Genomic DNA, 27,590 nt, shown 5'->3' with positions numbered 1-27,590 from the left:
CACTGCCCTAGGAGATTCTTCCTCTACTAAGTCCTGCAGTCACCTACCATATCTTTTCTGAAGCCCTGTTAATTCTAGTGAGTCTATGTAATGTCAAAGTTGAATGCAAAATGGTCTCCTGCCTGTAGACACTGCCCTAGCTCTACAAACTCTAATCCTCCTTCTTTAATAAGGATTCCATTAATTGGATCCCCTCCCACCGAGCAAAGCCCTGTATTCCATTACAGGCAAAAGAAATCTGCATTAACGCTATATGCTATATGGGTTTTGCCTTCAGAACCTGGCCATCTCTTTCCATAAGTATTTCAGTGGTTTCAACAAATCACAGTCTTTAAAACAGTTCAATATTGAATCTCACGGGACTTGCAATAAATATTTTACATGCCACAGAACAAATAGTTTTGCTCAAGATCCAGTGATGTAAATTCCTCTCTAAAACCCAATCCCTTAAATGCCACAAAAGGCAAGACTGAGTCTGGAGATTTCACAATAAAACTACCTGTTTCTAGTAACTTACAGAACAGCTGAAGGAAAAAAAAGTAGGGTTGGGACTTTGGTAGGCCTTTTCACTTCTTTTTATCTATAAGTACAAATAGCTCCTACACTTCAATTATGGCAAAGAAACATCATGTCCTTAAAGCTGCAGCTCTCATTATAGCTCCTGCCTCTGTTCAGACTGAATGCTTGGCCCAAGGCAAGATTCTGGTTTCATGTAATAAATGCATGCACATTGAATCCCTCATGAAAGAAGTACAAGAACTAAGAGAGGAAGTGGCAAGACTAAGAAGCATCTGTGACAACCAGAAATTCATCCTGGAGACACATGCTGAAACATTGGGGATCTCCAGCAAAGGGAGAAGATTTTGTGCAGGAAGAGCACTGCTGGACAAAGGTCACCAAATCCTGCAAAATCAACACCCTCAACTCTATCTTCTGTTGAATTGAAGAATTAGTTTGCAGCCCTGTAGGCATAAGAACTGAAAACATCTCAGGAACAGGAGGAAATCCCAAAGCTGCTGGATCGGTGGCCAATAAGAAGTGAAAGGTAGTGGTTCTCTTCAGAGGGGGACTGAGGTGCCCATCTGCCAACCAGGCATGATGTCCAGGGAGGTGTGCTGTCTGCCTGGTGCCAAGATTTGAGAAGTAACGGAAAGATTACCTAGACTAATCAAGCCTACTGACCACTATCCTATGCTGTTCATCCATGTTGGCACAAATGATACTGCTAGGTACCCTACTGAACATATCAAACACGATTTCATGGCTCTGGGTCAGAAGGTGAAGCACCTAGCTGCACAGGCGGTGTTCTCATTGATCCTTCCTGTCGAAGGTAAAGGCCGAATGAGGGAAGTTCTCATCCTGGAGCTAAATGTGTGGTTGCGTGGATGGTGCCAGAGTGAGCCCTTCGGTTTCCTTGACCATGAGCTGATTTTACAAGAGCTACTGAGCGGTGATGGTGTCCATCTTTCAAGGAATGGATGAAGTGTCTTCAGTGACAGACTGGCTAAAGTACTAAAGAGGGCTTTAAGTTACATTTGCTGTGGATGAGTGAGAAAAGCCCCAAAGTTATTGATAATCCTCAGGAAAGTAAGACATCAAATACCCTTATAGAAAGAGGAAAAAAGGGTAGCACCTGGAGAGCCTTACAGACCAATACTCGTAGTATGGAAACAAATGTCTAGATCTAGAGGCTGCAATGACAGAAGCTGGCTTGGATTTAGTGGTGGTTACTAAGATGTGGTTCATGGAGGACCATGACTGGGATATAGTTATACCTAGCTATAATCTATTCAGGAAGGACAGGGTAGGAAAAAAGGGTGGAGGAGTGGCAGTATATATTAAGAATAATATTAAAGTGACAGAACTGCAGGATATATGGGGTAAGGAAGAAGTGCTGTGGGTTAAACTGGTAAGAGGGGAAGGAAAGCGAATGCTACATACCTGTAGAAGGTATTCTCCGAGGACAGCAGGCTGATTGTTCTCACTGATGGGTGACGTCCACGGCAGCCCCTCCAATCGGAAACTTCACTAGCAAAGTCCTTTGCTAGCCCTCGCGCGCCCGCGCGCACCGCGCATGCGCGGCCGTCCTCCCGCCCGAAACCGGCTCGAGCCGGCCAGTCCAGTATGTAGCAAGACAATACACTTCAAGGGAAGACACAACTCCAAAGGGGAGGCGGGCGGGTTTGTGAGAACAATCAGCCTGCTGTCCTCGGAGAATACCTTCTACAGGTATGTAGCATTCGCTTTCTCCGAGGACAAGCAGGCTGCTTGTTCTCACTGATGGGGTATCCCTAGCCCCCAGGCTCACTCAAAACAACAACATTGGTCAATTGGGCCTCGCAACGGCGAGGACATAACTGAGATTGACCTAAAAAATTTACCAACTAACTGAGAGTGTAGCCTGGAACAGAACAAACAGGGCCCTCGGGGGGTGGAGTTGGATCCTAAAGCCCAAACAGGTTCTGAAGAACTGACTGCCCGAACCGACTGTCACGTCGGGTATCCTGCTGCAGACAGTAATGAGATGTGAATGTGTGGACAGATGACCACGTCGCAGCTTTGCAAATTTCCTCCATGGTGGCTGACTTCAAGTGGGCTACCGACGCTGCCATGGCTCTAACATTATGAGCCGTGACATGACCCTCAAGAGCCAGCCCAGCCTGGGCGTAAGTGAAGGAAATGCAATCTGCTAGCCAATTGGATATGGTGCGTTTCCCTACAGCCACTCCCCTCTTGTTGGGATCAAAAGAAACAAACAATTGGGCGGACTGTCTGTGGGGCTGTGTCCGCTCCAGATAGAAGGCCAATGCTCTCTTGCAGTCCAATGTGTGCAGCTGACGTTCAGCAGGGCAGGAATGAGGACGGGGAAAGAATGTTGGCAAGACAATTGACTGGTTCAGATGGAACTCCGACACAACCTTTGGCAGAAACTTAGGGTGAGTGCGGAGGACTACTCTGTTGTGATGAAATTTGGTGTAAGGGGCCTGGGCTACCAGGGCCTGAAGCTCACTGACTCTACGAGCCGAGGTAACTGCCACCAAGAAAATGACCTTCCAGGTCAAGTACTTCGGATGGCAGGAATTCAGTGGCTCGAAAGGAGGTTTCATCAGCTGGGTGAGAACGACATTGAGATCCCATGACACTGTAGGAGGCTTGACAGGGGGCTTTGACAAAAGCAAACCTCTCATGAAGCGAACAACTAAAGGCTGTCCTGAGATCGGCTTACCTTCCACTTGGTAATGGTATGCACTGATTGCACTAAGGTGAACCCTTACGGAGTTGGTCTTCAGACCAGACTCCGACAAGTGGAGAAGGTATTCAAGCAGGGTCTGTGTAGGACAAGAGCGAGGATCTAGGGCCTTGCTGTCACACCAGACGGCAAACCTCCTCCAATGAAAGAAGTAACTTCTCTTAGTGGAGTCTTTCCTGGAAGCAAGCAAGATGCGGGAGACACCCTCTGGCAGACCCAAAGAGGCAAAGTCTACGCCCTCAACATCCAGGCCGTGAGAGCCAGGGACTGGAGGTTGGGATGCAGCAGAGCCCCTTCGTCCTGCGTGATGAGGGTCGGAAAACACTCCAATCTCCACGGTTCTTCGGAGGATAACTCCAGAAGAAGAGGGAACCAGATCTGACGCGGCCAAAAGGGAGCAATCAGAATCATGGTGCCTCGGTCTTGCTTGAGTTTCAACAAAGTCTTCCCCACCAGAGGAATGGGAGGATAAGCATACAGCAGACCTTCCCCCCAATCCAGGAGGAAGGCATCCGACGCCAGTCTGCCGTGGGCCTGAAGCCTGGAACAGAACTGAGGGACCTTGTGGTTCACTTGAGATGCGAAGAGATCTACCAGGGGGGTGCCCCACGCCCGGAAGATCTGTCGCACCACACGGGAATTGAGCGACCACTCGTGAGGTTGCATAATCCTGCTCAACCTGTCGGCCAGACTGTTGTTTACGCCTGCCAGATATGTGGCTTGGAGCACCATGCCTTGACGGCGAGCCCAGAGCCACATGCTGACGGCTTCCTGACACAGGGGGCGAGATCCGGTGCCCCCCTGCTTGTTGACATAGTACATGGCAACCTGATTGTCTGTCTGAATTTGGATAATTTGGTGGGACAGCCGATCTCTGAAAGCCTTCAGAGCGTTCCAGATCGCTCGCAACTCCAGAAGATTGATCTGTAGATCGCTTTCTTGGAGGGACCACCTTCCTTGGGTGTGAAGCCCATCGACATGAGCTCCCCATCCCAGGAGAGACGCATCCGTGGTCAGCACTTTTTGAGGCTGAGGAATTTGGAAGGGACGTCCCAGAGTCAAATTGGAGCAAATCGTCCACCAATACAGGGATTCGAGAAAACTCGTGGACAGGTGGATCACGTCCTCTAGACCCCCGGCGGCCTGATACCACTGGGAGGCTAGGGTCCATTGAGCAGATCTCATGTGAAGGCGGGCCATGGGAGTCACATGAACTGTGGAGGCCATGTGGCCCAGCAATCTCAACATCTGCCGAGCTGTGATCTGCTGGGACGCTCGCACCCGCGAGACGAGGGACAACAAGTTGTTGGCCCTCGCCTCTGGGAGATAGGCGCGAGCCGTCCGAGAATCCAGCAGGGCTCCGATGAATTCGAGTTTCTGCACTGGGAGAAGGTGGGACTTTGGGTAATTTATCACAAACCCCAGTAGCTCCAGGAGGCGAATAGTCATCTGCATGGACTGCAGGGCTCCTGCCTCGGATGTGTTCTTCACCAGCCAATCGTCGAGATATGGGAACACGTGCACCCCCAGCCTGCGAAGCGCCGCTGCTACCACAGCTAGGCACTTTGTGAACACCCTGGGCGCAGAGGCGAGCCCAAAGGGTAGCACACAGTACTGGAAGTGGCGTGCGCCCAGCTGAAATCGCAGATACTGTCTGTGAGCTGGCAGTATCGGGATGTGTGTGTAGGCATCCTTCAAGTCCAGAGAGCATAGCCAATCGTTTTGCTGAATCATGGGGAGAAGGGTGCCCAGGGAAAGCATCCTGAACTTTTCTTTTACGAGATATTTGTTCAGGGCCCTTAGGTCTAGGATGGGACGCATCCCCCCTGTTTTCTTTTCCACAAGGAAGTACCTGGAATAGAACCCCAGCCCTTCTTGCCCGGATGGCACGGGCTCGACCGCATTGGCGCTGAGAAGGGCGGAGAGTTCCTCTGCAAGTACCTGCTTGTGCTGGAAGCTGTAGGACTGAGCTCCCGGTGGACAATTTGGAGGTTGAGAGGCCAAATTGAGGGTGTATCCTTGCCGGACTATTTGGAGAACCCACTGATCGGAGGTTATGAGAGGCCACCTTTGGTGAAAAGCTTTCAACCTCCCTCCGACAGGCAGGTCGCCCGGCACAGACACTTGGATGTCGGCTATGCTCTGCTGGAGCCAGTCAAAAGCTCGCCCCTTGCTTTTGCTGGGGAGCCGCGGGGCCTTGCTGATTCGCACGCTGCTGACGAGAGCGAGCGCGCTGGGGCTTAGCCTGGGCCGCAGGCTGTCGGGAAGGAGGATTGTACCTACGCTTGCCAGAAGTATAGGGAACAGTCTTCCTTCCCCCGAAAAATCGTCTACCTGTAGAGGTAGAAGCTGAAGGCTGCCGGCGGGCGAACTTGTCGAATGCGGTGTCCCGCTGGTGGAGAGACTCTACCACCTGCTCGACTTTTTCGCCAAAAATGTTATCCGCACGGCAAGGCAAGTCCGTAATCCGCTGCTGGACTCTATTCTCCAGGTCGGCGGCACGCAGCCATGAGAGCCTGCGCATCACCACACCTTGAGCAGCGGCCCTGGACGCAACATCAAAAGTGTCATAAACTCCTCTGGCCAGGAATTTTCTGCACGCCTTCAGCTGCCTGACCACCTCCTGAAAAGGCTTGGCTTGCTCAGGGGGAAGAGCATCAACCAAGCCCGCCAACTGCCGCACATTATTCCGCATGTGTATGCTCGTGTAGAGCTGGTAAGACTGGATCTTGGACACGAGCATAGAGGAATGGTAGGCCTTCCTCCCAAAGGAGTCTAAGGTTCTAGCGTCCTTGCCCGGGGGCGCCGAAGCATGTTCCCTAGAACTCTTAGCCTTCTTTAGGGCCAAATCCACAACTCCAGAGTCATGAGGCAACTGAGTGCGCATCAGCTCTGGGTCCCCATGGATCCGGTACTGGGACTCGATCTTCTTGGGAATGTGGGGATTAGTTAATGGTTTGGTCCAGTTCGCAAGCAATGTCTTCTTCAGGACATGGTGCAAGGGAACAGTGGACGCTTCCTTAGGTGGAGAAGGATAGTCCAGGAGCTCAAACATTTCAGCCCTGGGCTCGTCCTCCACAACCACCGGGAAGGGGATGGCCGTAGACATCTCCCGGACAAAGGAGGCAAAAGACAGACTCTCGGGAGGAGAAAGCTGTCTCTCAGGAGAGGGAGTGGGATCAGACGGAAGACCCCCAGACTCCTCGTCAGAGAAATATCTGGGATCTTCCTCTTCCTCCCACGAGGCCTCACCCTCGGTGTCAGACACAAGTTCACGGACCTGTGTCTGCAACCTCGCCCTGCTCGACTCCGTGGAACCCTGTCCACGATGGGGGCGTCGAGAGGTAGACTCCCTCGCCCGCATCGGCGAAGCTCCCTCCGCCGACGTAGTCGGGGAGCCTTCCTGGGAGGTGGCCGCGGTCGGTACCGCACGCGGTACCGACGTCGGGGACCTCAACCTGGGCGATGGGCCAGCCGGCGCCACGCTCGACGGTACCGGTGGCGCAAGCACCGCCGGTACCGGAGGGGTGGGCGCAACAGCTCTCCCAGAATCTCTGGGAGAACGGCCCGGAGGCTCTCGTTTAGAGCGGCTGCAGAGAAAGGCTGAGAGGTCGATGCAGGCGTCGACGTCAGTACCTGTTCCGGGCGTGGAGGCTGTTCCGGGCTGTCCAGAGCGGAGCGCATCGACACCTCCTGAACAGAGGGTGAGCGGTCCTCTCGGTGCCGATGCCTGCTGGGTGCCGAATCCCTCGGCGACCCAGAGCTCTCGGTGCCGACACGGGGAGGAGACCGGTGTCGATGCTTCTTCGATTTCTTCCGAAGCATGTCACCGGAGCTCCCCGGCACCGACGAGGAGGACGTCGAATCCACCCGTCGCTTCCTCGGGGCCGAGACTGAAGAAGGTCGATCTCGGGGGGGCTGTACCGCAGGAGCCCTCAGGGTAGGCGGAGACCCACCCGAGGGCTCACCGCCACCAGCAGGGGAATGGACAGCCCTCACCTGCACTCCACCGATGCACCACCGTCCGACGACATCAGCAGACGAGGTCCTGGTACCACCGACGTCGATGCAGCTATCCGATGTCTCGGCGCCGATGCAGAGGCCCGATGCCTCGATGCACTCGATGCAGGGGCGGCCGAGGAAGATGGTCTGGACGCTGACGACGTCGATGCACTCGAAGATCCCGGTGCCGATGCCGACGAAGAGCCCGAGAACAACACGTTCCACTGGGCTAGTCTCGCTACCTGAGTCCGCCTTTGAAGCAGGGAACACAGACTGCAGTTCTGAGGGCGGTGCTCGGCCCCCAGACACTGAAGACACGACGAGTGTCGATCAGTGAGCGAGATAACCCGGGCGCACTGGGTGCACTTCTTGAAGCCGCTGGAAGGCTTCGATGTCATGGGCGGAAAAATCACGCCGGCGAAATCAAAAGCCGAAATGGCGAAATTCGAAGCACCAAATTTAGAGGGAGAAAAAATCTCGACCGAGGCCGAAAAAAGGCCTACCCCGACGACGAAAGAAAACTTACCGGGGCAAAAAAGCTGGAAGTACGGGGAGGATTTACACGAAACCCGGCGGGGGGTTTCCGGAGCACTTCCCGACTAGAATAAAGCTCTCCCGAAGGAAAAAAACACGTTCAAACAAATTGGACGCGCGAGGTCGACTTTCCGGGGCTCGACACGGCGAAAACACGACCGTACCGAGTGCGGACAAAAGAAGACTGGCCGGCTCGAGCCGGTTTCGGGCGGGAGGACGGCCGCGCATGCGTGGTGCGCGCGGGCGCGCGAGGGCTAGCAAAGGACTTTGCTAGTGAAGTTTCCGATTGGAGGGGCTGCCGTGGACGTCACCCATCAGTGAGAACAAGCAGCCTGCTTGTCCTCGGAGAAAACATATATAGGTCACCTTCACAGTCAGAAGATATGGACAGAAACTTAATTGAAGATATCTGCAAGATAGCTAGGTACTTCTGACAGGTGATTTTAATATGCCGGGTGTCAACTGGAGAGTCCCTGCTGTGGGGCTGTCTAGAATTGGATTCTCTACAAGAAGAATTGTTTCAGCAGTGGATAATGGAATCGACTCAGGATGAAGCTATTCTAGACCTAGTGCTTACAAATGAGGACAAAGTTTCTGATATTACGGTGGGAGATATTTGGCATCTAGTCATCACTGAATGATATGGTTCAATATTAAGACAAAGGAGGAGAGGACTTATTCAAGATTGTATGGTCCTAGATGTCAAAAGAACTAAATTTGCCGCGATGGGGAAATTTCTCAAGGAAGAGATAGTTGGATGCAAACAGCTGAAGGAAGAAGAACAGTAGTGGGCAAAACTGAAGGGAGCTATATTAAAGGCGACTAAACTTTATGATAGAAAATTAAATAAAAGTAAGAGAAAAAGAAGACCACTCTGGTTCTGAAACGTAGTAGCTGAAAAGGTAAGAGAAAGAAGAATGGCCTTCATAAGTTACAAGCGGATTCAGAAAGAGGAAGACAGGCAAAAGTACCTTGAAAAGCGAAGAGAAGCTGGAAAAGCTGTCAGGAAAGCGAAGAGACAAATGGAAGAAAAGATAGCCGATATGGTAAAACTGGGGGACAAGACATTTTCAGATACATAACAGGAGGAAGTGCCAAAATAGAATTGCGAGGCTCAAAGCTGAGGGGAAGGAATATGCAAAAGCCGATAAGGATAAAGCTGAACTGTTAACAATTATTTCTGTTCCGTGTTCATGGATGAAAGGCCAGGGGTAGTACTACAGAAAATAAATGCAAAGGGGGATGACTGTGTGGTAAACCAGGACTGATTCTCAGAAGACTGTGTTTATAAGGAACTAGCTAAACTAAAAGTAGACAAAGTGATGGAACCTGATGGGATACATCCGAGGGTACTAAAGGAACTCGGAGAAGTTCTGATGGCTTCGCTGTCTGACCTCTTCAGTGCTTCCTTAGAATCTGGAGTGGTCCCAGAGGGCTGGAGAAGAGAATATGTGGTCCCTCTGCACAAGAGTGGAAGTAAGGAGGAGGCTGGGAATTACAGACCTGTCAGTCTGACCTTCTATAGCGGAGGATCGTGAATTTTTTCAAATTGAATGGACTGCAGGACCCGAGGCAACATGGCTTCATTAGAGGCAGGTTGTGTCAGACAAATCTGATTGATTTCTTTGACTGGGTAACCAAACAGTTGGAAGTGGGAGAGGCGCTAGATGTGGTATACTTGGATTTTGGCACGGTTCCACACAGGCGACTGATAAATAAACTAAGTGCCATCAGTGTGGGACCTAAAGTGACTGACTGAGTTAATAACTGGTTAAATGGAAGGAGACAGAGGGTAGTGGTAAATGGAGTTTGCTCCGAGGAAAGGAATGTTATCCGTGGTGTACTGCAGGGATTGGTCCTCGGGCCGGCCCTTTTTAACTTCTTTGAGAGTGATATTGTGGAAGGACTGTCTGGTAAGGTTTGTCTCTTTGTAGATGATACCAAACACTGTAATAGGGTGGACACCCCAGAGGGTGTGGATGGCATGAGGAAAGATCTAGCGAACCTTGACGAATGGTCTGATAATTGGCATATAAGATTTAATGCTAAGAAATGCAGGGTCATGCACGTGGGTTACAAAAATCTAAGAGAACGGTACAGTACAGGAGGTGAAGTGCTTCTGTGTACAAAAGAAGAGTGGGACTTGGAGGTGATTGTGTGTGATAACCTTAAGGTGGCCAAACAAAGTAGAAAAGGCGATGGTCAAAGCCAAAAGGGTGCTTGGGTGCATAAGGAGAGAGATGACCAGCAGGAAAAAAGCGGTGATAGTGCTCTTGTACAAGTCTCTGGTGAGACCCCATTTTTGAGTACTGAGTGCAATTCTGGAGACCGCACCTATAGAAAGGTATAAACAGGATGGAGTTGGTCCAGAGGGCGGCTACAAAACTGGTTAAGTGGTCTCAGTCATAAAACTTACAGGGACAGGCTTATGAACCTCAACACGTATACACTGGAACAGAGGCTGGAGAGAAGGGATATGATAGAGACGTTTAAATACCTAAGAGGTGTTAATGTACAAGAGGTGAGCGTTTTTCAAATGAAGGAAAACTGTGGAATGAAAGAGTATAGTATGAAGTTAAGAGGAAATAGGCTTATGAGTAATCTAAGAAAATACTCTTTCACAGAAAGGGTGCTGGATGCGTGGAATGGCCTCCCGGTAGAGGTTGTGGAGATGAGGACTGTGTCAGAATTTAAGAAAGCATGGGACAGGCACGTGGGATCCCTTAGGAAAAGGAGGAGTTAGTGGTTACTGAGGAAGATCAGACTGGAAGGCCATTTGGCCCTTATCTGCCATCATGATTCTATGTTTCCATAAAACTGAATCTCTGATAACCCCAAGGCCCCCCTGTTTCCAATTCCCAAACAAATATGACTGATGAACTTTCTACGTTTTGGCCACTCCAGCCCCAACAATATCTGGTCAAATCTCTGTAAAGGGCAACCTGATATTTTTAAGCAACGTATGGAATCAGTTGAAATGTATACAACAATTTGGAGAAAAGGGTCATGCAGAACAGGCAGGCTTCCCCACTCAAAGATAGTGGGAGAGTCCACAGTCCTGCTAATTTTTTCCTGGTATCCTCTAACAGCGCACTAACATTTTGTGTATATAGCCTAGAGGTGTCCATAGATAACTGTATCCCCAAATATCTAAAAGAGCCCATTGCCCACTTCAAAGGGATTTTCTCACCCAGCCTTCCTGCAGTGTATTGTCTAAAGAACTTAGACTTGAGCACTCTTATACTCATTTTCATAAAGCTTTAAAAACACATCTCTTTCAAGAGTCACTAGAAATAATCACCTAAAATCAAAATATAGAAAAAGTAAAACAAACTGAAAGGAAAAAAAAAAGCCCAAAGTTTGTGAAATCTGTATGAGTGTTGACTTTTTGTAGTGCTTTCCTATCACAAATGGATTTCAGAGTATGTTTATCTACTGTTTCTAGTGTTATTTTATGTTATTTTATATTGTAAACCATTCTGATTTACTTTTGTAATAAGTGACGGTCTAGTAAATGAATAAACGATAAATGTTCAATTTAAATCCTAAGAAGTCCAAAGTCCAAAAACCAAACCCAAAGGTAAAGGAAAAAACTTCTATGTATAATCCAGAAGGAGACCAAGGAATAGAGGTGGAGCAAAAAATCTTCTCAGCCAATAATAAAATGCAGTAATCTTTATTCAGCACCACTAGTATACAAGACCCAACGGGACTAATCTGTCTGCTTCAGGGATCATACATTAAACATAAAACTATAAATAAATATATATATATATATATATATATATATATATATATATATATATATATATATATATAAACATTAAAAATACATTGAGAATTTTTTTATATATATTAACAAAAATGTCTATAAGTATCAATAACTAAGCAATACAAATGAGTGGTACCACAATAAAAAAATATAAAAGACAACACAAAAGATTTTATAAAAAAAATGAATGACAATGAACATAATGTAACCATATAGAACCACTGTATAATACAAAAGATAGTAAATAAGATATTACAAAAAAGATATTTCAAAAAAAGGAGAGAGATATGTTAAAAAATAGGGGATCAAAGTTCCACACAAACTAACCTTGATGTAAAAACCTTAGATAAGGTGTGTGACTAAAATGCACATGAAAGAGGAAAAAGTGATACCAATTCAGTAAAAACATACTGGTGTTTTTGAATTAATAAAAGAAAAAACTCCACTCATGTTAAAATCTATTAAATATACAATGTGGAACACAAAATTATTTTACACACTTGTTGGCAAACAAAGAAGTAACCTGTAAAGGAAATCAATTTTAATTGGTCAATTGATGTCACTAAAATAAACTAATTGGCAATATGGAGACCGTGTCTGCTGTGATCTACATATGTCCCATATGCATAAAAAAAAAGGTACGTCCCATTTAAAAAGGGTGTTATGACTGAAAATCATTTGGTGGCAGATAGAAATACAGCGACACCAAGTCAGCAGAAGCTGTTCACTACGTCTAATAAAGATAAACATGTACCGATGTACCTAATCTTTAAAAAAGTGCAATAAAAAGCTATAGGTACAAAAAACAAATTGTGCCTGTCCAAATGATGACAGCAATTTAAAAAATGGTAAAAAGGCACATAAACTACAGACTAGCTTAATATATTTAAAGTTCTGAAAGCTGTGTGGAAAGAAACGCCACAAGAAAGAAAATACATATAAAACCAATGAAACACTCACCGCTGTGTAGAGACTAAATCTGACAGGACACAGTAAACCCCACCAAAAAAATGAGAGAATGTGAGAGTACAAAACAGCTGATTTTGAAAAGGAAATCATAAATATTCATTCCACTTGCATATGCATAAATGCAAAAAGGGAAGATGATTATTGGAAAACCAAGACCAACCCCAATGCTGCACTCCTAGCAAATAAACAAACTGTCAAAATGTGTGAGACAGCACAAATGTAGTCCAACAAGGAAAATAAAAAAGACAAAAGTGGGCAATAAAGAAGAAAATAAAAAAAAAGAACTAATACAAGGAAAAAAGAGAATGTAGGGAAGAAGAAAAAAAATGATATGATAATATGAATACTGATGAAAAACAAAGTTACTACAGAAATGCTGATAAAAAAAGGAAGAAAGACGACAAAACAAGGAAAGAAAACTGAAAAAAGGTCACTAAACAAGCAAGAAAATTACAAAAAAGGTATAAAATCAAAATCTATATTGAGACCATGAGGGGTGATGGTATGAAAACGGTGAATCAATTTCTATTCTTAAGAGGAGTGCATCAGCATCCCCTCCTGTCCAACCACACTGTACAATCTTAATAAAAAAAAACCCTCAAGATCACCAGTCAGATGTCTTGCAGCATTCCAATGTTCAACCAACAGAGCAGAAAGTATATTCCTGCTCAAACAGCTACGATGTTCAATCAACCTAGTTTTAATCATTCTAATCGTTTTACCTACATACAAGAGGGGACATGGATACTGAATAGCAGATGACCTGAGATGTTGTACAGTCCGAATTATGTCTTAATAAATACACTTCACCAGTATTTGGATGTTTAAAATTGGTAATTTCTAAGGCATGATGACACTCACTGAAACGTCCACATTTTCTAAGACCTAAAGGAATAGTCAGCATAAGATCTGTTGTGGGTTCTGGCAGTGTGGACAGAACCAAAAAATTCTTTGAGATTACGTTCCCTTATGTACAGCAACAACTAGATCTTTTCCTTGAAAACAAGAATGACCTTCAAGGATGTGCCAATGTTTGTGGATAATTTTCTTAATACTTGCTAATAAACATGAAAATCTCAGAGTACACACAATGTCTTGTGCTCTCTTTGCATCTGATATTAACTGCTTTGTTATATCCTGATTCAATGCATCTTTTAGGATACTCTATTTTGGAACCTATCAGCCATAATTTCAGCCTGGTGCTCAAAATCTGCATAATCAGAGCAAACCTTTTTAAATCTCAAAAATTGGCTGAATGGTAAGTTTTGTTTCAAGGCCTGGTGATGAAAACTTGAATAATGTTTTATATATTTTTTTTTGTTTATGCTTAGTGTATGACCCCTGAAGCAGATGGGTTAGTCCCGTCAAAACACGGCTCCATGTCGGGTCTTGTATACCTGTGGTGCTGAATAAAGATTACTGCAATTTATTATTGGCTGAGAAGTCACCATATTCCTGAAAACTATTCATCAGGGCTGGGAGAGATCTGTGCGATTAACAAGGTGAACCAGCAGGTCATCTACAAAAGCTGAAATCTTGAGTGTATAATTATATAACCGTATTCCCTTTATCTCCGGATTTACTAAGATTTCCCAATGTTAAAGACAAATGGTAATAGTGAAAGGTGGCAGTCCTGTCTTGTTTCCCTTTCAATGCAAAACTGTTCAGACATGTTTCCAATAATCCATACTACTGCCTTGAGTTCCTGATATAAAGCTTGAACCACCTCTTGAAAGAAGTCATCCATTCTATATTCTACCAACACAACTTGCATGAATGCCCATGATATCCTTTTAAATGCTTTTTCAACGTTGAAACTGACCAAAAGAGATCACACCCCCTTATTTTAACTGCCACCAGGGTGGCCAGAATCGCTCTCACATTCTTCACTGCATGTCATGCACAAATAAATCCAACTTAGGGTGCTGCAATACTATGAAGTAGCACTTGTGTGAGTCTGTTGGCCAAAACTTTAGCAGGAAGTTTCGCTTGCACATTAAGAAAGAAGATTGGGCAATATGATTCTGGCAACAATGGGCACCTATCAAGTTTCAACAAGACTATAATTTGAGCTTGGTTGAGAGTATCAGGCATGGTTTTTGATGCAACAACAGTATTACAACATGCTACCCTGAAATCCATCAGTCCAGGGGCCTTATGGGAGGGGGGGGGGGGGGGGGAGAGGGTTCAATTCTGAATTACCCATCTCACTTCCCCCATACTAATCAGTCAATTAAGAAGTTGTTTATTGGTAGCCATAATTTGAAGCAGATCCAAGTCATTTAGGTATGTGTCTCTTTCTAGAGTTCCATTTCTGGATTTAGAATATAATATATAAATATCCTGACGAGTTCTTATCATTTGACCTTGGTGAGCTTTTAGTAACGTGTTGTTTTTGGGCCCTTCCCAATTGCTTGTTAGCCTAGCTAGCATTCTAGCCATTTTATTACTATATCAGTAGAAATTTTATTTGTAATAGAATAAAGACCACAGTTCTCTGATTCATTTAAGGTGAACTGTGCAGCTAGCAATTGTTCTTTGTTTTGTTTGGGACCTATATAATCTATCCTCACACAATTGTTTTTCCAGCCTTTGGATTTTCCTGTCCCTTGCTTTCCTCTTAAAACCCATATATGATATAGTCCCTGCTTTAAGCATGCTTTCACAAGTCTCCCAAAACAACACTGAGTTGTCTCTCTGAATAGCATTACAGGTTGCATAATCCTTTCAATTCAGCATCAATAAACCCACAACTTAAAGTCTTTATAAAGCTCTAATGGGAATTTCCAGGGGGTGTTAAACTTGCTCTAAGCCCCTCCCAATGGATTGTGACCCATATCATGGCATGATCTGAAACCTAAGAGAAAAAGGGGGCCACAGAAGTGGAGGAACACTCAATCCCTACGTAAAAAACAATCAAGCAAAAGAAGGAGTAGGGTGGGCTGGCTCTTTCCAAAACACCAAGGGAGACATATGTACAGTTTTTAAGTCTTTACCAAGAAGTCATCAACTGACTCGACACAACTGCTGTGTTTCGGCGCCTAAGCACCTGCCTCAGGAGTTTATAAAATATTTTAAAACATACATAAACATATAAAAAGGCAAAAAATGAAATATAAATTATGTAGAATACATATAAATATAATACTGTCTGCATACAGTCACCATTTTAACTAATAAATCTTCAAGTGTGAGAGCCACCCTGATAGCCAAATAAAGAAGGTCTTCTGTTTTAGGAGGTTGTTTACTAAAGCTTAGCTCGCGTTATCTGCAGAACGGCCCATAGGAATAAAATGGGCCCTGCTGTAGATAACTCGAGCTAAACTTTAGTAAACAAGGGGGTTAATTTGAAAAGGTTATAGAACCAGATCCAATACCCGAGTATATTTGTTTAAAGGCATAACTTTTGTCTTTCCTGTGTTTATCCTTTACCCAGAAAATAAACTAATTGAGTGATCAAATCAAATAACTGGAGGACAGATAAGGTATGTAAGAACAGTGAAAGATCATCAGCATAAGCAACAATTCTGCCTTCCACTTCTAACTCTACTAGCTCCTGTATTAGGGCACTCTGCTTAACTGTCAGTATCAAGGACTCCAGTGCCAGATCAAAAAGCAGAGGAGAACGTGGACAGCCCAGTCGAGTACCTTTCTGCAGAATGAAAGCTTCAGACAACTGCCCATTCACTTTAATTTGAGCCATTAATCAAGTTTATAAAACTGAATTTTCTTAAGAAAAGAATCACAAATCCCAAAGCAGTGATGGATTTTAAACAATTAACACCATATAATGTTATCAAAAGCCTTTTCAGTGTCCAATGAAAATAAGATCTCTGGGATATCATGTCCCTTCAATACATGAATCAAATCACACAGCAGCTGGGTGCTGTCTGAAGAAAATCGACAAGGGAAAACCCAGTTTGTTCCAGATCGACTAAAACAGACATAACCTTGGCCAGGCGATTAGCTAAAATGTTTGAGTAGATCTTACAATACATATCAATCAAAGAAATGGGTATGTAATTACTAATTTTACTATTATCATGGCCTGGCTTAGCATGTACCATTTACTCCAAGATGGGCAAAAGCCAGGCTTCCCAGAAAAATAAAGGAATATTAAGGAAGGTAGTGGCCAAAGAGACTAAAGTGGTAGATGAAGAAGCCCCTGGGAAAAGTCTGCCCATAGATCTGCCTGAGATTAAAGAGCTGCAGAAGCAGGAGTCTTCTGACAAAGCTTCAGAGTTTAGAGATCTGCAGGTTCAGCAGAGGGGAGTCTGTCTTTATTCTGGAGACCCTGCCTGGGAGTTAGATAAGGCACAACAAAAATGACAGAGACTGCAGAAGGAGAAAGAGATCCTTCAAGTCCAGCTGGAAGGAGAGAAAAGGGAACTAATGGATGCCCTGGTCCAGAAAACTGGCAAGTATGTGAAAAAGCTGTAGTCTAGCCGTACCGCTGTGGAAACAGAGCAAAAGAGGCTATGGGAAGCCCAAGAACAGGAAGTTGTAGCACTGGAAAACAGCCTGGACAACAGAGGTCATCCACATGAGGAAGCAGTTGTCCCTGAAGGAAGACTCCATGGAGAGGCTGCAGAGACAGGCAGATAACCTGCTCCATGAGTTACAAGAGGCAAAACAGTACGCACAATGGGTAGAGCTGCAAAGGGAGAGTCACGTGACCAGCTCAAGCAACAGAATCTTTTCATATAAGAGTTGCGGATGGAAACGGGACAGCTCACGAGGAGCTGCCAGGCGCTCACTGAAGATAAATTAGAGTGTAAGATGAAGGAGCTGGCTCAGAGACTAAAATGCCAGAAAGAGGAGATGGCCCAAGTCTCTGAACAAGTACCCCTGCTAACAGCTGCCAATGAAACCCTTCAAGAGGAATGGAAGGGGGCAACTTTGTTGACGGAAAAGCTGTTATTATTATTTGTAGCATTTATACCCCGCTCTTTCCCGCTCGATAGCAGGTTCAGTGCGGCTTACAATATATGGGTACAAAGTAACACAGAGATAACACAATGTATGGGTACAAAGTATCACAGAGGTAACATAATATATGGGTAAAAATATCATAGAGATAACACAATTGTATTAGAGAAGGACAAGAGGAGGAGATGTGAGGGGAAGGATTGAGGTATGGTTAATGTTAATGTTGTGGATTAGGTTCGTAAATTAAGTTGGGTTGTTTGGATAGGCTTGTTTGAAGAGGTATGTTTTCAGCAGCTTTCGGAAGGGTAGATGTTCGTTGGTTGTTCGAATGTATCTTGGTATGGTGTTCCAGAGTTGGCTGCCTATAACAGAGAAGTTGGATGTGTAATATGTTTTGTATTTGAGACCTTTGCAATTGGGAAGGTGAAGATTGAGATATGTTCGAGAAGATTTGGACCCGTTTCTGTCTGAGGAGAAGCCAGAAGTGAATCGCACACTTGAGGAACTGCAGGGATTGCTGAAGCAGAGCATCCCAGCTCAGCAGATAAGAAACGATTGTGTCCGGGAAACAGAGAAGCAAGCCAAGTGTCTAGTGGCAGCACAAGTGGAGCTGGCCAAAGCACTGCTGGTGGAACAGTTTCTTAAACTTCATGGTCAGCTGTCTCATCTCCTGCAGGAGAGTCAGGAGGAACAAGCGAGGACTGGAGTACTGGAGAGCAGGATTGCTGAACTCCAACTGCCAGCCCAGGAGAAGCGCCTCCGGGAGGAGGAGGTGGCTAAAAAAGAGGCAAGAACACAGCAAGAGTGTACTCGGCTACTAGAAGAGAATAAAGTATTGTCTCAGAAACTGGCAGAGACACAGTATCAACTCAGTACTGAGTTTGTTGGAGTGCAGGAGCACCAGAAGAAAGTGTCAGAGTTGGACACTGAGTTACTACAGGAGCAGCTGATGCAGAAACATGCCCTGCTGAGTAAAGTGGAGTTGTCTAGGAACGAGGCATGGAAAAGGTTAGAGGATGTGGCTACCCAACTCAAACAGACGCTGCAAGCGAGGGATTCTATGAAGGAATGGGCCCGAAATTTAGATGAGCGACTTAAGGAAGTCCTGGTGGGGCAGGAAGAAAAGCAACTTCTACTTGACTAATTCAGAGACTGGGAAAGCACAAACACAGATTGAGCAAAAAGAGTTGACCTGTCAAGTAGAAAGCTTAAAGAAGCTCCTAGAAGAAGAGCTCTCATTTCAGAAGGGCTTATTGGGAGACCAACAGATTGTTAGTAAGGAGCTTGAGCTGCTTCAAGAGCACTGTAAAGGGGAAGCTAGAGGCAAACCTTGAAGGCTCTAGCATCAGCACTTAATGGAGTAGTGCCAAAGAGAAGCAAAAATGAGCCTGCGAAACAAAGGCTTAAAGATGCAGGCCAGGAGAAGAGTCTGGCCAGTACTGAAGAAAAGAATTCATTGGGAACAGGAGAATTTTGGAAGGATTTAATGCAGGAATATAATGCTACCACTGAGAGGCTGGGTAAAGAGCACCACAGTGGAATTTGCAAGGAGTGGCTGTCCACTGAGTTTTATGGTTCAGTTTTACCCTGCACCTAGGAGACCTAGGAGCCAGGATGCATGTACACTGGACCAGACTCAGGAGGAGTCCGGCACAGAGCCTGGAAAGACACTGGATTATCAAGGAGAAGTAGCAGTGTTGAAAGAAGGACCCTTCCAAATTAAGAATTGTGAAAAGAAACCATTTCCATGTACTGATGTACTGGGTATAGTATGGTGGTTGGGGATCAGAACAATGAGGAAAAGAAACCATTTCCACGTACTGAGTGTGGCATGGTGGCTAGTGATCAGAACCACAAGGAAAGGAAACCATTTCCATGTACTGAGTGTAGTACAGTGGTTGGTGATCAGAATCACAAGAAAAAAAACTATTTCCACATACTGAATGTAGTATGGTGGTAATATTGAAGCTGCAACAGAGCTGGAAGTCTCACTGCAAAGGGCCAGAAGTACCTGAGAGGAACGAGGGGTGGCTGGCCCTGATATTGCATAGTCCAGAAAAGGAGTTAAAAGATGTGTGGAAAAAGAAGTGGGGGGAACTGAGAACCCTTGAGCAGAACCAGAAAGCTCACTCTACGCCCTGTAATGCAAGGGATAACAGGCCATCTGGATGTCTGGAGCCAGAGGCCGAAGTGCCAGATGTGGAAAGATTGAATATGGTTGGATGCTGGAAGTCAGGTCGCTTGTACTCAGTAAGAAAGATGACCCCAAACCAGAGAAATAGCACTTGAGTACAGGTGTGGATGGTGAGACGGATTCCATGGCAAAATGAAACGGCCAGTCCATGAGAACGACTGGTTGCCACCACAGGAGGAGAAGACTGCGATGCGACCAGGGAACTGACAGCCCTATCCAGATGGCATCTTTTGGATCATGGATCCCTATAGTGGAGAATTGGACAGTTGTGACCATTGGTGTGACGGGGCCCAGTGGTTACCATACTAATTTTGCCACGCTCATGTGTGCATGTGGTGAGACTGGCATGAATGAGTGATGGAATGGTTGAAGTCCCGAGACAAACTCAAGGACTCCCAGTTGTCAGTGGAGCCCCAGGTGCCCCAGGGAGTGGGCTGGAGTTAAGAAAAAGTCTTGCTATGACCCGGCCCTGTGAGATGACAGGACTAAGAGTATTTGTTCTGTAAATAAACACCTCTTATGTTGCACTTATACCTCCTGTCTGGCTGTATTATTGCTGCAGTCACGCCCAAAATCCGCTCAACATCTTACACGCACCTTGAGTATTGAATTCAGTTCTAGTTGAGATATCTCAAAAAAGATATAGTGGAATTAGAAAAGGTTAAAAGAACGAGTAGAAGTAAATTATTTTTTTTACTTGTTCAAAAGTACAAAGACAAGGGGATACTCAAGGAAGTTAAATGGAAACACTTTTAAAACAAACAGGAGGAAATATTTTTCCACTCAATGAATAGTTAAGCTGTGAAACTCTTTGTCAGGATGTGCTAAAAGCAGTTAGTGTTTCTGAGTTTAAAAAAGGTTTGGACAAGATCCTGGAGGAAAAGTCCATAGTCTGAGAGACATGGGGAAGCAACTGCTTGCCCTGGGATTTGTAGCATGGAATGTTGCTATGATTTGGGTTTCTGCCAGGTACTGTTAATATGGTGGAATGATATGTCTGCAACTGTATAATCAAGTAACAGCACACAGGGATACAATATAAGAACGTAAAGCTTTATGAAATGATGTGATCAATAATCAATATAACTATGTAATCTATGCAAATGTATACTTAAGATATAATCAGTATATAACCAAAGAATTATTGATTGTTAGCAATATATATATATATACACATATGTAAGAGTAAGAGTAAAACCTGCATATTAATAGGTTAAGAAATATTATTGGTGTAATTATAGTATGTTACTTAATCGCAGGTATGGGTAAGTCCCAAGAAGGATTGAAATGACTGAAGTAGTGCCTATGTTATGATCTGAATTTCAGGAATTTGACCATATCAGGTTTTAATTAGACTCTCCAAACCAATAGTTTTATAGGATACCTTCTGGAATGGATGGTACCATGGTGCATTAACCCTGGTGTCACCCTATGAGATAGGGTGAAGAGGGGAATGTTAATATGTGTTCAAGCTTGAGACCTATCCACTGGAATAGTGGTGGGCCAAGCTGCACAGCTTGGAACAGCTGATAAGTACTGACTAGGCCTAATAACCTGCTGATGGCCTTATAGCAGAGAGCTTGCAAGAGCAGGACTGCTTGGTGAGTCTTAATGAAACCTGGTACAACTTTCAAATTGAGTGTAACACTTAAGATGTAGAAATTAATGACAAAAATGGTAAAAAGTGTGGTTCTTAAGATGGAGGATGTCTTTGAAATATGGCTCTTGGTATCACAAGATATAAAGACACAGATCTCTGTCTTAAGATTGGAAAAGAGGAAGTGAAAGTGTAAAAGTTGAAATTATTAAGCAATCTGTGGGAGGAGGGGCAGGTGGGCACCTGACCGGAGGTCATGACTCATAGATTGAGCAATATTAGAAAAAAAATCCCTCTCCATAGACTTGTATGGGCACCAAATTCTATATAAGCAGTGCTCTTCCGAGGATTCTTCGGAACTTTTCCCCAACGCCTCGGAAGCAGCGAAGCTCTGTCCAGTTGTACCCAGAATCTGTCCGATGTCTGTACCTAACTGAAGACCCTATTTGGGGTAAGAATAAATGAGTAATTCTTTCACTAACTGGTTTCAGTCTTTATTTCAATCTATTTACTCTCATTCACCTATTTCACTGAATACTACCCCTATACACATAAGTTAGATTCTCTCTCTCTTACTTACATAGATTTAATGTGGGAACATAAATGGCCAAAGATTCACTTAGATCCGGATAGACAGAAAGCCGTGGTAATGGGGATTAGATTTGAACTGCGCCTTCTGATGCCTCCCCAGCGTCGATACCCATGGAAAGGGGTGTCACTGGAATTTAGGGTTGCGGTAAAGAGGCTAATCGAAGAACAAACCCTCTGTATACCTCCGTGTGGAAGGGTCCACCGGGGGTCTAGAGAGGGGTAAATAAAAACAGTACTTGCAGCCTGGCTTGGCCACTGTTGGAAACAGGATGCTGGGCTAGCTGGACCACTGGTCTGACTCAGTATGGCTACTCTTATGTTCCTGTTTTTATGTAAAAAAGGCAGGCAGCATAAAGTCTTAATAAAATAGACCCATTAGTGCCCAATGTTCCCATAATAAAATCCCATATGGGAACACTGGGCACTATTGAGTTAAGAAGAAAGGACATTTCCCTGCTGGACCTTACCCTGCTAGGTTTCAGTGCTGCATCACATAAGGGAAACGTCCAGTGTATGTTTCCAGAAATAAACCAACATGCCATTCTCCCCATCCTTCTGGCAGAAACTCTTATTAAATGAGCTAAGATTTGAGGGAATAGCATAGAAAAGACTTGAACCATAAGGTCTGCCTGAAGGCCATCATACAAGATTATAGCTTAAGGACTAGATGAAGGCCATGGAACCCTCAATAGTACTCTAAGAAAGGAACTAAAGGAACAGGCTCATGAACCATAGAGACTTCCAGCCACTTGAAGCAAACAGGATGCTTGTCGTTTCCATGCCTCAATTCCTATGCAGCAAAGTTCACACCATTTCTGTAAGGTACCTCAACCCCAAGATATTCCGCCAGGGGAGGGGCACCTGCAAGTATTCCCTATATGTCCTTTAGTGCTGAGGAGAAGGTTACCTCTACTTGAACCAGTGACAACTAGCTCAGGAGCCCTATCTGGTCCGATCAGTCCAGGACCTGAACTGTATATTACTATCTTCCTCTGAGACAGAGAAATACTGAGCATTTTAAGACTACACGGTGCTCTTAAGGGGGCAAATCACACAGACCTGCTGTGTTTATCTACAGGTCAACTGATGCTAAGGACGCTAAGGAAAAAAAGTTTCTTAAAAAATTCATAACAACAACAAAATCACCTTAAGTTCTTTAACTTCATCCTTCTTAAACGCTTGTGTCACATCAATTCCACCTACTGGTTTCTTTTCATTTCCATGGGAAGAAATCTTCTTTTCAATTTGTTCATGCAATTCTTTGATAACTGTACCTAGAGTAAAAAATATAAGAAGAATCGAGATGCACAAATTATATATATTATTTAACATGCAAGGTGAAATTAGGCCTTACCTGCTAATTTTCTTTCCACTAGATCCTCCAGAGCGTTCAAGACGCTTGAGTTATGCACTCCTACCAGCAGAGGGAGACTGAGAACACTAAAACTTCTTATACAAGTAGCCTGTTGAGACTTTCTACTAACCAGTAAAACAGTAACAAAGCAGAGGAACAAAACACCTCCACCTAAACAAAACCACTGAATCCACACTCAGATCTCCTCTCCTTAAGACGGGGAAATTCAACTGCAGATGGGCACAAACGGTACCACAAACTGCCCTTAGTAAAACTCCAGGACCCAAATCAAAGGAGCTACTAGAAATATCAGCAACTGAAGTCTAAAGAAATTATCGTACTGAACTGTCCAATACACTGGGTGGGCTCTTGAACGGTCTGGAGGATCTAGAGGAAAGAAAATTAGCAGGTAAGGCCTAATTTCACCTTCCTCAGCAATCCTCCAGACCGTTCAAGACGCTTGGGACGTACCAAAGCAGTAAACACATCTAAGGATGGGACCTGCGAAGCCCAGAGGACAGGACTGCAGCTCCAAAACTGGCATCCTCCCTTGCCTGTACAGCCACTCTGTAATGTTTGACAAAAGACTGCAGGGAGGACCACACCGCCGCTCTACAAATTCCACCAGTGGAACAAAACTACTCTCTGCCCAAGAAGCCGCCATCCCCCTAGTGGAATGTGCCTTAAGCCCCACCGGCACCGTACGGCTATGCAATATGTAAGCCGAAGAGATGGCATCCTTCAACCACCGAGCTATAGATGCCTTAGAAGCAGCCGCTCCCTTCTTGGGCCCCACATGAAGGTCAAATAACCTGTCCAAAGATCTGAATTCCTCCGACCTGCGCAAGTAAACCTTCAACACTCTGCGCACATCCAATTTCGCCAAACGACGCTGAGAAGCATCCCCCGTCCGGTCCCCCAAGACCAGCAACGAAATCATCTGATTGACATGAAAGGAGGATACCACCTTAGGCAAAAACGAAGGCACTGGACGCAGCGAAACCTTTTCCTTAGAAAACCACAAAAACGGAGGCCTACATGAAAGAGCCTGAAGTTCCGAAATCCGGCGAGCCGACGATATAGCTACCAAAAAGACCACCTTCATAGTAAGGTCTTTTATCGAACAAGACTCCAAGGGCTCAAAAGAAGAACCCGCCAAAGAGTCAAGAACGATATTAAGATCCCACTGAGGAACTAATGGCCGCTGAGGAGGACGAAGCAACTTCACTCCCCTCAAAAAAATGGACCACATCCGGGGAAGAAGCAACTGACCTGCCCTGCACCTTACCTTGAAAACATGCCAAAGCAGCCAGCTGCACCTTCAAAGATGACAATGAAAGGCCCTTCTCAAAACCATCCTGCAAGAAATCTAAAATGCACGACACAGAAGCTGTCGAAGGGACAAACGCCCAGTCCCCACACCAATCTTCCAATATGTGCCACACACGCACATAGGCCAAAGACGTCGAACGTTTGCGAGACTGCAGCATCGTCTGAATCACCTGAGGGGAAAACCCTTTCCTTCTCAACCGTTCCCTCTCAAGGGCCACACCGTAAGAGAGAACCGATCCGGATCCGGCATGACAACTGGACCCTGACACAACAGCACCGAGCCCCCCAGCCGCAGAGGCTCGCCTTCTAACAAGCGCATCAGATCCCCAAACCACTCAGACGCGGCCAATTCGGAGCCACCAACACCGGACCCGCATGACATTCTACCCTCTGTAGGACTCGACCTATCAAGGGCCACGGGGGAAACACATACAGCAATACCCGCTGAGGCCACGGAAGGACCAACGCATCGATCCCTTCCGCTCGCGGATCCCGACGCCGTCTGAAATACCGAGGAACCTGAGCATTCTGTGCCGACGCCATGAGATCCACTACTGGCATTCCTCACTTTAGAACTATCTGGTCGAACACCGACTGGTGCAGAGACCATTCTCCGGGGTCCAACATGTGTCTGCTTAGAAAATCCGCGTTCACGTTGTCCACCCCAGCCACGTGCGCCGCCGAAATCTGCACTAGATGCCTTTCCGCTCAACTCATGAGCAGAGCCGTCTCGATTGCCAACCGCGGACTCTTTATACCACCCTGCCTGTTGACATACGCTACCGCTGTCGCATTGTCGGACACGACTCTTACCGCCTTTCCGACCACACTTGAGCGAAACACCAACAGAGCTAAGCAAATTGCCCTCGTCTCCAACCGGTTGATAGACCACTGAGCTTCCTCCATCGACCACCGCCCCTGCGCGGACCAACCGAGACACTGAGCTCCCCAGCCCAGCAGACTGGCATCCGTTACCTATATCACCCACTGAGGAGGTTCCAACGGCATGCCCTTTTTCAGATGGGCCGAGCACAGCCACCACTGGAGACTGCGCCAAGAAGCCCCCCTCAATGGCAACTGCAACTCCAAACTGTGTACCTGAGGAGACCACTGGGACAACAGAGCCGCCTGAAGCTGACGCATATGCGCCCTGGCCCATGGTACTACCTCTATTGTCGCTGCCAAGAGGCCCAGAACCCGAAGGTACATTCAAAACGTCGGACTCTGAACGGACATTAACAGCCGGACCTGCTGCTGAAGAGAGGCGATCCGAGAATCCGGCAGAAAAACACGACCCACTGCCGTGTCGAACCGCACTCCCAAGTTCTCCAGACTCTGCGATGGGATCCAACTGACTTTTGACTACATTCACTACCCATCCGAGAGATTCCAGAAACGCGACCACCTGAGCCATCGCCGCCACACTGTGAGCCCGAGACTTCGCACAGATCAACCAGTCGTCCAGATAAGGATGCAACAGAATTCCCTGTCTCCTCTGCTACCACCACCATTATCTTGGAGAAGGTGCATGGAGTCGTTGCCAGACCAAAAGGCAGAGCACAGAACTGAAAGTGCCTCCCTAGAACAGCAAAACGAAGGAAACGCTGATGGGCCTCTCGAATCGGGAAGTGCAGATACGCTTCCGTGAGATCCATTGATGTGAGAAATTCTCCATGACGAACAGCCACTATGACCGAGCGCAGAGTCTCCAAGCGGAAGGATGGCACCTTGAGCGCCCCACTGACCCTCTTGAGATCTAAAATGGGTCAAAACTGGGTCCTCCTTCTTCGGCACCACAAAGTAAATGGAATAACAACCCATTCCCAGCTCGTGCCGAGGAACAGGTACCACAGCTCCCAACTGGATTAGGCGACCCAGAGTCTCTTGAATAGCCTTTAACTTGATTCGAGAGTGACAAGGAGAAGGAAGAAACAGATCCGGCAGCGGGTGCTCGAACTCGAGCGCATAACCGTCACGAACGACCTCCAGCACCCACTGATCTGAAGTAATCTGTTTTATCAGAGTCCACCCCTGATAAAACAGACGAAGTCGCGCCCCGACCTTCAACAGAGGCTGGACCTGCACATCTTCATAAGGAGGACTTATTACCATTTCTGGCACCTCCGGAGGAGTCCCGACCTCCTCGATGACCCCCTCAAAAGGACTGCGTCTGCTGGACAAAAACAGCTTTTAGAAGGAGACACAAATCTGCCCGGCCTGTACCGCCTTGCGCCCTTAAACCGACCTCTAGCCGAACCACCTCAACTAGCCGCCTTAGGCCGTAACTCCGGCAACCGTGAGACCTTGGTATCCCCAAGACCACTCATCAGTTTATCCAAGTCCTCTCCAAACAACATAGAACCTTTGAAAGGTAGAGAACACAACTTTGCTTTAGAGGCCGCATCTGCCACCCAGCCCCTAAGCCAAAGAGCCCTGCGAGCCATCACCGCCAGAGCCATATTCTTAGCCGAAGCCCTTAGCAAATCATAAAGGGTGTCTGTCAAAAACGAAGAGCCCATCTCCAATTTAACCAGGTCCTGAACCAAACCAGTCCTATCCAACACAGGCTCATCCAAGAGCTTCTCCGCCCAACGGAAACAAGCTCTGGCTACCAAGCCCCCACACACCGAGGCTTGCAAGGCCAAAGCCGACAAATCAAAGCTGCGCTTCAGAAAGGACTCTAGCTTCCTATCCTGAGGATCCCGTAAGGCTGTACCGCCATCTACCGGAATGGTCGTAGCCTTAGTAACTGCCGTAACCACCGCATCCACAGTAGGCAAGGGATACAGCCGCGCCATAGCCCTAGACACCTTACAAGCAGCCTCCGGCACAGACCATTCCTGAAAAACCATGTCCCTAATGTCTGAATTCATGGGAAAGGAACGGGAGGCTCTCCGAATCCCCTTAATCAAGGGATCTACCTGGGGTCCCTCCACGGAGGGAGTGGCCGCCGGAGCAAACTTCAAAGTAGAGATCACCTGATCAATGAGCTCTAACAACTCCTCCTTATGAAAAATGTGAAACACTGAAGAATCTTCCCCAGGCCTTAGCCCATCCTGATCCTCA

At 46.1% G+C, this 27,590-nt stretch overlaps 1 protein-coding gene across 1 annotated transcript in view; it reads right to left on the bottom strand.

Moving 5' to 3' along the window:
- Positions 1–27,590, bottom strand: part of DZIP1 (DAZ interacting zinc finger protein 1) — a 327,827-nt gene that overhangs the window by 20,971 nt on the left and 279,266 nt on the right. The window contains 1 exon segment of the mRNA XM_030201373.1: positions 22,985–23,112. Coding sequence (XP_030057233.1) covers positions 22,985–23,112 — 128 coding nt within the window.

This window comes from Microcaecilia unicolor, chromosome 4 (assembly GCF_901765095.1).
Source record: "Microcaecilia unicolor chromosome 4, aMicUni1.1, whole genome shotgun sequence".
NCBI lineage: Eukaryota > Metazoa > Chordata > Amphibia > Gymnophiona > Siphonopidae > Microcaecilia > Microcaecilia unicolor.
The sequence above is the reverse complement of the archived record's forward strand: the minus strand, read 5'-3'. Positions and strand labels throughout refer to the sequence as shown.